We start from the raw sequence: 12423 nt of genomic DNA, 5'->3' as shown, positions 1-12423 counted from the left end.
GAATTTCTTGAGATAAATCCAAAATTGAGAGCATTACCACTCATAGCCATTGCAACATAGGTTCTTATATCACCCATGACATAATTTCTAGCAGAATCAATGGATCGGTAACTCTAGTTGTTATTTTAATGATATTCTTTAAGTGATCAGGCCATATCGCTTGATGATGTTGCTCAAGAGCTATCAGATCTACTCTGGTAATCATCCCATCTAAAGGATGAACCAAGTGAGGTGGAGGAGTGACCATTTCTTAAAGATCATCAAAATCTTTCGGAAATTGCAGATGCAGATCCAGAAAAACCACAAGCATTCAACTGGATCGATCCATTATTCAAAGTTGTCAAGGAAGCTATATCATCAATCCATTGTTTAGTTGGATCAAACCATAGTTTGTGGTTGAGTATTCTGAGGTATGGGGGTGGATTATTTCTTCTTTCGGGCCATTGAAACCAATTAAGCTGAAGAAAAACCAGCCAAATCAAATCGCCATGGAAAGAGAGAGAAAAGAGAAAAGTCAAACCAAGTCAACATTCCAATCCAATGTGCAATAAATGTGTTTCTATTTAGACCTGTTTATGAAACTGTTAAATAAAAATAGCATCTTTACCAATTTCAAGTCTAGACCTAAAAAACCAGAGCGGACCTAAAACCCAAAATCATGGATTTTTAAGGATCGGGACCGCACCTATGTTCTCACACACATATAACATGCTTATATGGGCCAGCTCAACCTACGTGATTTCAGCCCAATAAGATGTTTCTTTGCACCTGTCAAAATAGTAAGATAAAGTCATACTTGTTCCCCTTAATCTAGTCCAAGTGATACGAAAAATAATAATCTTATCTCCATGATTAGTCTTTAGTAGGCAGCCATGCCAAAAACCCAAAAATAAATGGGTCTACATTGAAACGAGCCTTAACCTGTAAAACAAAACTAGTACAAGCCACTTAGATGTAATTAGTACGGATATAAGATTAGCATGTTTCAAAAGATGCAAATAGTTGAATTAGAGTTTACAACAAAATATACCAAATTGTTGATCCATGAGACCATGACACATACAACATTACTAGCTTAGGAAAACTGTAATCCCCCCCCCCCCACCCCCCACCCCCCACCCCCCAGGCCCCAACCCCCATTTTTCTTTTTCCTTTTCAATCCCTTTATTTATAGCTACATTTTGTCAAACAAAAAAAAAAGCAGCAGGAAGGTAAGTTTACCCAGCAAAAAAAAGAAAAAGAAAATGACACTGTTTGACCCTGCTATTACAAAGAGAAGACAAACACCGTCTATGTTTCCGGCTAGTCGAAGTAAATTCCACAATTAGACGTAAACTTCAATAGAAGTCGTCGAGGGTTAAATTGTCAACAGATCCGAAGTTGTCAAAGCCCTGGCCTCCCATCCTTGAGTAGTAGCTAGTAGTCGACCCACCAAGAAAATCGAAAGGGGAGTCATTTGCAATGCTGGTGGTGTCATAAACAAATGACATGCAAGCATTATTGTTATCCTCCATGTTTACTGCTGGGTCGTTATTCCAGCTCAATTGATTGTACCTGTTAATCTCGAAATTATTCACTTGAAAGTAATCAGTTACTGTATTAGTTGTATACTCGTTGTATATCTCCTGCGGTGAAGAATTCTTGGCCTGAATCACCTACATATATTTGAAATTTCTAAGAGTTAGGTTGCAGTAACTAACAATGAGATAATATATATATATATATATATATATATATATATATATATATATATATATATATATATATATATATATATATACATAAATGCGAAGAAATAAGAGGAGTTTAAACAAGTACTTACATAGTTAAGGTTAATAATGTCTTGGTAGACCATGATGAAGTCCCCAACCTGCAAGCGATGAGCAGTCACAAAGTCCCCTAGTACAAAACAGTACAGAATCAGTAAACACCCGATGGATTGAGAAAGAATCAGGAAATAAACGATTTTCTTACCAGTGTTTTCTAGTACATACATCCGGCTGTTGTTGTTAGGCCAGAACCTGAATATGAAAGCTCCCAAGGAAAAAATAAATATACAAGTATATACAAATCGTGATGATGAAGAGAAAAAAATAAATAAATAAATAAAAAACAGCAGAATGGTCATATTTAGCTGCTGTTTAGATAGCAGTGCTATTTGAGTAAATGTGACAACTACTCTGAATCGAGGTAGTATAAGGTCGTTCAGATCTTCAGATCAGTCTCAATACACAGCCAGCAGGTCTGATGATTTACAAAATACTTTATATAGTATTCCGGGTAATTTAATTATGAGGTACCGTGGAACTCTTACAATTTAATTATGTTGCATAAAGTTCTATATCGATTATTTATTAAAGAAAATCTTCTTCTGTAAAGTTTTTAGATGCAACATCTTGGAAATTTTATTTATAAGCTAGTGAGTTTTTGGTAAGTAAAAACTTGCCCCTGGGGGCCAGTTACCATAATGGAAATGTTATGAAGATGGAACGTACCTGTATTTGAAGTTCCACACATGCATCCCATCCATATCATCCATGCTGATAAAAATTCCCTCCTTAGTTTCTAGATGCGGGAGGTGAGACTCAGCTGCTTTCTGATTTAATTAAAACAAATCAGTGAGATCAATCATTTTCATATTTCATGATCACTACATAGTGTCAATGTATATATATAGTATCAGTATTCAGTATCATGATCACTACCTATAATCTATCGTGAATAAAATATAACTCAACACATTAAATTGTTGTATGCTAACTCAATAAAATAAGGACCAAAGAATGAGCATGTTTCGAGTTAAGCACTAACAAAATTCCAAGTGCATAATATAAATCTGATGGCACAAACCTTTGGTAACACCATCCTCCGCAGAGTGCTTACATCACTATTCTGAAGCTGCTTCTGGAATAAAAACCTCAACCTCCTTGGATCAACAACCTGAAACTTTTGAAGGGGGTGAACATTTGCACATAGCAAGCATCTAATAGCACATGAATCACTTATTCAAAGAGTACGAAGTATCATCAAGTTGAGATTGAGGATTAAGGTTGAAGAGGGTTCAACTCCCACTACATTATCTACCTCTAATGAGTTCATTAAGGAGTATTGCCATGTTTAAGACTTTTATTATCAATTACTCCCTAATTAATTGTGCACCTTAATTATCCATCTAACAACCACCTTTATTATCTTGATGTGATACATGATTCATAGACTTAATTACCACCACAACCATTTTTGGTTTTGAATGCACTCCCATTCAAGAATATCACTTTCTTTTTTTACAAAATTTCAATCCCTTTTGAGATATATAGAGGGATCATTGATCATTTGAAAGCTATTTTCCACTACTACAAAAACGCATGAAGAAACCCGTCAATAACTCTAACAATTTGTTAGGGTAATTACGTAACTGCTATAAGGGATTTTTTATAATAAAGTAAAGGCTAGTTAGTTTAAACGCAAATTGTAAGACACGAGGAAGAAGCCTGTTTGTCGTTAATGTATTTGTTTTTTTTTTTTTCGTTTCTATCCCTGCATATTTTCTATTCATAATTAATGTTTATGTTAGCTTATCGGTACAATCTTGCCCTAGTTTTGAGAACTCCAGATGGCACACACTAGAATCGATAACTATCTAATTGATTTGCTTATAGACTAGTTATGATTAGGATATATAACACCAACCACAAGCACGTGTTATTACAATTACATAATTTGATTGCTTATGTTTGGTATCATACCTTGCCTTACTAATAGGAATCATGCATACTAACAGGAATCATGTTTATCATTATTGTATTTGTGTATTTTGTCGTTCTCTGTCACTGTAATTTTTTCCATAATGTGCTTGTTAGCCTGTCGGTACAATCTTGCCCTAGTTCTCCAAATGGCACACTCTAGAATTGACTATTTGATTGGTTTGCTTATTGATTCGTTATTATGATTAGCACATATAGCGACAAGCACACGTGTTGTTAGTTTATTACTATTACGTAATTTGATTGCTTATGTTTGGTATCATACCTTGTCATATTATTATGGGTCGTTATTGTATTTTTATTTTTTGTCGTTCTTTTTCCCTAGATTTTTTCTATTTAATTTGTATTCAATGTGCCTGTTAGCTTGTCAGTACAATCTTGCCCTAGTTCTAGGAGCTCCATATGATACTTTTTAGAATTGACTAATTGATTAATATGATTAGGGCATATAACGCCAACCACACATGTTACGTAATTTGATTGCTTATGCTCGCAACGTTTCTCCTTTCCCAACCACAGGTGCGTGTTTAGTGTATATGTCTTTTATTGTGACGAGACACTAAAAACCTAGTTATGGAACTCAAACAAGTCATGTTCTCAAATCAACCATCAAGCAAATCATCTAATGAGAGTACATTTAACGATATAAGATTCACTTGTGGTCCCAATCCTCTAATTCAAGTATAGTTTGGTATTATCCATATTTGGTTACCTTTAATTAGATATCCGACGACAAAATTGTGACGTACCAAAGCCAAAATGAGGCAAGACGAGGAAGTACGTACACAACAAAAATAGTTTATTTTAACCTTATTCAAATCCATTAAAACTCTATATAAGATTATTTCATGTAATCGACAATTTTTAATGGTAAATTTTAACGTATCCTAACTTCATACTAGTAAGCTAGATGTACGGAAACACGTACACATCAACTACTATACACATAACAACAGTACCAAATTAAAAACGTACACCTTACTTTACTATCAAGTCATACAAATTCACTTATATTTAAAAAGATTCTGTTTGAATTAATTAAATAATTAATTAATAAAAAAAAATAGTAGATGAAATGTTAAGTAAAATGAAGTAAGCGAATAAGGGCAGAAGAGAGTTGGAGAAGAGTTGAATGCTGAAGTATGAGCAATGCCAATTAAGCACTACCAAACAGGTTTCACCGTTTGGGGCCACCTATACTTGGACTCGTGCTACTTTTACATGGGGGATAGATGGACGAACCATTTTCTTTTTTTCTTTCTTTTTTATATTTAGCCACCTAGCTTTCATTTTACGTCATTTTGGGCAAAACCCTTGAATAATTGTAAGTATATACTACATACCTTTTTCTTTTTTTAATAAATTTAACAAACACTTTTGCTCCCACATAACTTAATATGACTATATGAGGTTAAGAGATTGTTAGAAATGTAATCAAGTGAATAATGGGTTTTAATAAGGGTAATAGTGTAACTTTCACCAAAAAAAATCAAATTCTTTATTGATTAAAGGATTCTCTTTCATTTTCATGAATTTCTTTGAACTATTGCTTTAATTTTATTTTTTATTTTTTAAAATCAAAATTAATGTACTCTATTGGTGCTACTTTAACTATCTTTGAGTAGTCTTTTGGGATCTCTCTAAATTTTTCTTAATTTATACATTAATGCAGTCAAACTTTGATAAGTTTACTTATTGGTAAAAAGAAGATAATCCCTCTGTCCCTTAATGATAGTCTCTTATGGGCAATTTTCACAAGAATTAATAAATATAAAAAAGATGAAAAAGTATATTGGAAATATAAATTTACATTGGAAATGCAAATAAGTAGAGAGAGAAAGTATTGGAAAAGTAAAATTCACATGAAAAAGTAAAATTTGCACAAATGTTATTGCAAATTATAGAGAATTTTGGTAAAAAAAAAAAAATAATAATAATAATATTAATGATACTTGAAAAAAAGAAAACAAATGTAACTACTCCATTTTTAGACGTATAATTGGCCATATAGAGCCATCAATAAGGAACGAAGGGAGTATAATATGTTGAAATAATTTATACATTGTCAAGTGTGAAATGAAAATTGCTCTAGCTAAAAAATACAGACGAGTATTATTTATTCATTTTGACCCAAATTGTTTCACTTTTCTTATACTACCTCCGTTTTTTTTAGTTGCAAATTTGGGGTATTATTTGAGAGATATAAAATATTCCAAAGTTGCAACTAAAAAAATCGGAGGTAGTATGTATTCTTTATATATCTTATCAAAATCGGGTAACTACTTAAAAATTTTATTTACTCTCTTTACTTTGAAATAATTTATCACACGCTCTAACACATAATTTAATTATTTGTTGTAATTAAATGAAATGAGTTGTTTCAAGACAAAGTTAGTAGCTTCATTTCATATTATTAGAAAATTGAACATGTAATATACAAAAGTAAGTGATGGGCCAAGTGAGGTGAGAAAAAACAATAGTGATAAGTCATATTCATATCAAAATGAGAAAGTGCGTCAATTATTCTTAAACAACTAAAAGAGGGAAGTATGTTGGTTATTCTTCTTAAATCCGTAGAACATTGTTAAAAATCAATTTTATTAAGGGGGTGTTTTGTATTAACACTGCAAATGGTATGGTATGGAATGGAAACAATTAGAGTAATGATTAACGTTCCTTTTATTAATTACTATATATGTTTGATATCTTAATAGAATGAGAAACAATTAAGTAAATTGTGATATCTTATTAATTTTAACTAGAAATGAAAACATTTGAATTTGTTTCATACATCCAAAATTACATTTTTATAAAAACCTATTTTCTAGTCGTGCAAGTGTGCAAGCCACGAGTTTCGTTAATTTAAAGTTATGATCTTGTTTGTTTATGTAACAGAAACATGAAGGATGAAAAAAAAAATTGCAAGGGGAAATTTATGGTTTTTGAGTTTGATAAATGTATTTTGAATTGAAATTCGAACCAAAGGAAAAAGTAATTGTTTGATTAAAAAAAAAATGAAAAAAAAAAATAGAAAGAACGATTCTTGAGAAGAAGAGGAGGAGATTGGAAGAGAGGAAATTGAATGGTTTATTTTTATTTTTGAAAAGAATAATCTGACTATTAAAAAAATATATTAAGACACGGATTTGAAGGAAAATAACACAAACTCAGATTAGATTGACTGATCTGAAAAAAATCTTTTGGTAGAATGTAACAATTTAATATCATGAGATCTTTGTCAAAATAAGATGATTTTCTACTTTACCTTGAAAAAATAAATAAAAAACAGATGCTTTTTTTAAAAAAAAATAAAATAAAAAAAAAAAAACTAAATCAAGTCAGCAAAATTTTTCTCTACCAATTAAATCAAGGAGAAAAAGTTATATACTTGCAGATGATATAAATTGGTGGATCAACAAATAAATCAGATCTCATTGACTGATTTGGCAAAATTAATTGCTGATTATTATTTTATTTTATTAAAAAAAAAAATTATTTTATTAACTTTAAGACAACTAATTATAATTTGGTATTTATTGTATTTTAATTATTTAAATTTTATGTTCCCCAACATACAATTTTAAAGTATGAAATTGATGAGCCAAATCTAAAAGTACTAAAAACGGAAAGGAAAATAAGATAAATTTAATTTCAACCATTTTCAAAAAATGAAAATAAAAAAAAAAAAAAAAAATTCAACGGCTAGTGTACGGTGGTGCAGGGATCCGTAGCCAATCCCAAAAGAAGGCCAGGTAACGAAAAATACACACCTTAACTCGGTCCAAATCATCTGGGTCAACTCACTCACATGTATATATAAATAAATAAATAAAATTTTAAAAAAATATAGGAAGAAAGAAGAGTAATCTTACACGTGCGGGAAGTGAGAGAGAAGTTGGCACGTGAGGAGTGGTAGAGGTTGAAGAAGAAGAAGCAAAAGGCAAGAGACTAACTGAGGATCTTCTTTGCCTTGCCATTCTTTTCTTCCTCTGAATTTTATTCTCCCCAAAACATCCCCCTAAAACCGGCATCTTCGTCGACAGATTCGCCTCGTTGGAGTTGTTGAAAACCACGATCCCAGTACGTCCTCCAACTCCATTAGTCGCGCTATCAGTTCCAGTTCCAGTCCCGAACCCGAGCGCCTCGTTATTCTGGCAACTCCGACCACTCTCTCTCTCCCCCATCATCATCATCATTTTCGATCAACAAATTGTTTTTATTTTTATTTTATTTTAGGGTTTATTGTTTTGAGAGATTCTAGAGAGAATAAGAGAGAGAAAGAAGGTGCACTCTGAATGCCTATCTCACACTGACTCCACTGAAAAATGTGGAGAGCTCATCTCCTTTTTATTTATTCATTTTATTGTTACAAATATGATTTACTGCTATAAATAGCAATGTTCCAAAACTCAAAAATAATCCCAACATTAATAATTAAAACAAAAAACCCAAAAACAAAAATGAAAAGAAAAAAAAAGGGGAGTTTCTGAGTATAGGTTAAGGGTGACATTTGTAAAAAGGCAGTTGATCATAAGAGGGTAGTGATATTTCCAAGTAAAAATAGTTTCTACTTTTGTTAAATGACTGAGCTGAGTATTGTGGAGTAAGCAACTAAAGTAAGGTTAAAAATTTAACCATGGTTTAAAAAGGGAAAGGGGCGGTGGGTGGGAGAGTGTAGAGATGACCAAAGAAAAAGAGACGAATGGTGAAACAAGGGAGAAGCTAACAGGTGTTGCAATTCTTCTGTTTTAACTCAAACCCCCCCCCCCCCCAACTGAATTCAATGGCGCTTATTATTTTTTATTTATTCTTATTATTAATTTCCCTTTTTATTTTTATTTTTGTTATTGATTTTGATTTAATTAAATGTAATAAATAAAAATAATGAAGAATCCAGAATTAGCGGGTGAAGGAGGGGGGAGGTATTACTTGATGAAAAGAGGGAGAGAGAGAAAGCGGGAGGAGGTAGAAGAGAAGGGTTTTGAAATTTTTTGGATAGAATGAGAAGAAGCTAAGAAAGGTGACAAGGAAAATTTGTAACTGAATTCTACGTTTTGTCGCGCGTAACTAAGGTCACCCACGTCATTTGCTAACGGTGCTATTTTATACTTCGTCTAACATGAGACTATTCACTCCATAGTATCCAAACGTGTCAATTTGAGTGTCTGGGTTAGGTTTGATTAGATTAAACTTGGTCTTTAAAACTTAAAATTACGCTAAATTGTTGTCTTTATACAAGTTAAAATCTGAATTGTTTTTTTCGAATTAGTCGGTCAAATCAGTATTTGACACAATTGTATCATTATTTGTGTATGTACGTATGTAATGTGCTATTCTTGTTGTGGACTTAACTAGGACTTCATTGCTATTGTGAGATTTCTTGTATGAGTTACGACTACTCATCATTATTATTATTACTTGTTGAGTTTGTATTACAATATTTTGGATTTTGTGTAACAAACTTGGATTTAACGGATTTTACATTAATTATAAAAATTAGTGAGAAGAAAATTGAAGCAAGTTACTTCAATTCCAATGTGAACATAATTATATTGAGATTAAAGGGGATTTTTTTGGATTGTAAGAATAAAGACCCTATTGAATTGTATCCTTAAAGTTTAGTTATAGTTCAGTTGTTTCGGGTTAAATGTTTGAAAATATTAGGAGAGAAGCAAAGTAATCTTCAATATTCATCCCAAGCACGAATAATCGGTGAAGGAATCCACGCTCTAGCTAGCATTACTTGCTAAGTTCAATGAGTTTTGTTTTAAATTTATTTGGATTACATGTAACAACTTACATTTTATGACTTACAAATACTTCCTCCGTCCCCATTTGATTGTCACTTTTGTCATTTTGGGTGTCCCTAAATGTTTATCACATTTCACATTTTTAGATTAAATAATACACATTAAATTATATTTTTAACCTCATAATTTATTGTCCTTATTATGCGGGCTTCCTATTTTACCATCTTAATTTCTCTTTAATTAATGGCCCCCCTTTGGAATTTGTAACTATAAATTTCTCTCTTTATCAAAAAATTTTAGCTTAGGGTCTGTTCTCTTAAGTTGAAATTCAGTTTAGTTCACTTTAGCTCAGTTTAGTTCAGTTCAGTTCAGTTCAGCTCCTAATTTCCTTCTCTTATAAAATATTCATTTCAGTTCCGTTCAGTTCAGCTAAATTCAGTTCAGTTCAGTTTAGTTCAATTCAGCTGAGTTCAGTCAATGAGAACAGCCCCTTAGTCATCAATATGTGTAGTGTAATTCCATTGGATATATATATATATATAAGGATCTTGCTAACGAACGCCCCTGGGCGTTGGATAAGCATTTAAAATATTACCTAAAGTGGTATTAATTTCGGTGTAATTAATGTTAATTTTAATTTAATTCTTCTATTTTTAGCTAGCTTATCCAACGCCCCGGGGCATTCGTTAGCTTTTGTGTGTGTGTGTGTGTGTATATATATATATATATATATATATATATATATATATATATATATATATATATATATATATATATATATATATATATATATATAAAAGGAAAAATTGGCCACAACAACATCAACTATGATAAAGATGCGTGTAGCAACATAACCTTTTAAAGGTGCGATTCACTGCACAAACTATGTAGTTGAGTGCACATATTAGGACACTAATGAACTTAGGTTCCATGGAAAAAAGTGAAATCTTCATTATTTTATAATTGTTTAAAAAAATTTAACTTTACATGATTTTCCATCATGCATGCCTTCTATTTATTTTCCATTTTAGCATCTCTTATTCTCCACCAATTAAGCGAATTACTTTAAAAAAGTTGTGCTATTAATTATTTTCCTTCGTTCGCTTCCTCAATTACATTTTTCTAATGTCGATCTCACATGATTGACTTAGTTTCCTTTCCTTCTCCACTTAGTTATATACTAAATTGATAAATAATTAAATAATATCATTCTTAAACCTTTATTCTACCAGATTATAGGATACATATGTATCTTTCTAATACCAAGCCACACAAAATAATTCAAAATACTTAATTAAAACAACAATTTTAGAATTGGACTAGGATATGTCAAATTGATTTTCTAGTTTTTGATGTACAAAACTTTAATTGTAGAGGTTGAGAGAGAATAATTTAAAGGAAAAAAATTAGTTATAATGGAAGAGGAAACTAAGACAATCACATGAGATGTAAAAAAAAATGTAATTGAAGAAACAAACGATAGAAAATAATGGCGAAAACTTTTTAAATAATTCACTTTAATGGAGGAAATTGAATAGTGTTTTAAGTAAAACATACAATTGATGAAAGAGAAGACTACTTAGTTATGTGAGATGGAAAATTAAGTAGAATGAAATTAAACAAAAATATATATAAATATAAAAGCATTAAAAATCATTAAGATTCCACTTTCTAAAGAAGTCTAAGTTATGCTAATGTCATTTATGTTATTATGTGTACCTAAGTGTATAGTTTATGATGTTGAGTGCACCCTTAAAAGGCTGTGCTGCTACACGCACCTTCGTCATAGTTGGTGTTGTTGCAGCCAATTTTTCCTATTGTAAATGATTGAGTTTTAGTTTCCGTGTACTTCCTTAATTCTCGTGATTTTCTATAAAAAGTGACAATCAAATTATTAGGGCCTATATTTATTGTGTATATTGTATAGCTAACGGGCCTATCTCATGAGCCCTAATCTTTTGTTAGGATTGTATAAACACGCTTCCCATACTCTAATAAAAAACTACGGAAAATTATTTCGTGACATGGTATCGGAGCTAATCAAATTCTACATCCCTAAATTTCTAAATTTACATTCTAAATCCCTAAACTCAATTTTTGAAATTTTTTTTAATTTCTAGTTCGAATTTCTACTTTGAATTTCTAGTCCTAATTTCTGGTTCGAATTCATTCTGTGGTTGCCTCGTGTTGGTGTTCTTTGGACCCTACTTTCTGATCTATTGCTTCAAAATTTTGGTTCGAATTTCTGGACTCTAATTGATCGATAATGGTGAATGAAACTAATATTATGTCTTCTTCTTTTACTCCCAATCGCAAGTCGAATCTCTATTGCACTCATTGTAATCGTACGGGTTATGATTACGATGGTTGTTTTTTTGTTCATGGCCTACCCGAATGGTGGCTGAACAAATATGGTAACTAAGGACGCTCGGCTGCCGCTTCTAATCTCCACCTGTCGCTTCTTCTTCGCCTCCTGGTTCTCTATCGCAAGGTCTGCCTTGTGGCTCTGCTCTGCCCACTGCTCCTCTACTTACTGCTACTGCTCTGCTTGTTTATACCTTTACTGCCTCTGTGACAACCCCTACTATAGATGCTAGCCACAGGAAGCCCGTGGCAACCTCTGCCAACTACAAGCAGCCCGTGTCCCCTACTGCCACAGCTGCTAGGGACAGCCAGGGGCAGCCTATGGTACCTGCTATCAGCCACTACCCTGCGGCTGCTGCACCTCTACCTTACCGCTGCATCCTACCGCCACTACTCCAATTTTGGGTGGTGTGTTCGATTCACCTACAGATTATATTGATGATGATTATTTATCATTGTTGTGGATTATTGACACCAGTGCATCCCATCATGTTACCGGCAATGAGAAATTTCTACAAGATGCTCACTTAATCATTTCTTGTCCT

At 32.3% G+C, this 12423-nt stretch overlaps 1 protein-coding gene across 1 annotated transcript; it reads right to left on the bottom strand.

Annotated features, from left to right (window-relative positions):
- Nucleotides 1-1139: 1139 nt before the first annotated feature.
- Nucleotides 1140-7960, bottom strand: LOC110721225 (B3 domain-containing transcription factor FUS3-like). Its single transcript, XM_021900373.1, has 6 exons — nt 7734-7960; nt 2851-3001; nt 2496-2596; nt 1975-2021; nt 1823-1899; nt 1140-1655 (listed from the first exon to the last, which is right to left on the bottom strand). The coding sequence occupies exons 1-6, from the start codon at nt 7958-7960 to the stop codon at nt 1338-1340; spliced, it is 921 nt and encodes a 306-aa protein (XP_021756065.1). The 3' UTR covers nt 1140-1337.
- Between the last annotated feature and the right edge of the window lie 4463 nt (nt 7961-12423).

Source organism: Chenopodium quinoa, unplaced genomic scaffold, assembly GCF_001683475.1.
Source record: "Chenopodium quinoa cultivar QQ74 unplaced genomic scaffold, ASM168347v1, whole genome shotgun sequence".
NCBI lineage: Eukaryota > Viridiplantae > Streptophyta > Magnoliopsida > Caryophyllales > Amaranthaceae > Chenopodium > Chenopodium quinoa.
The sequence above is the reverse complement of the archived record's forward strand: the minus strand, read 5'-3'. Positions and strand labels throughout refer to the sequence as shown.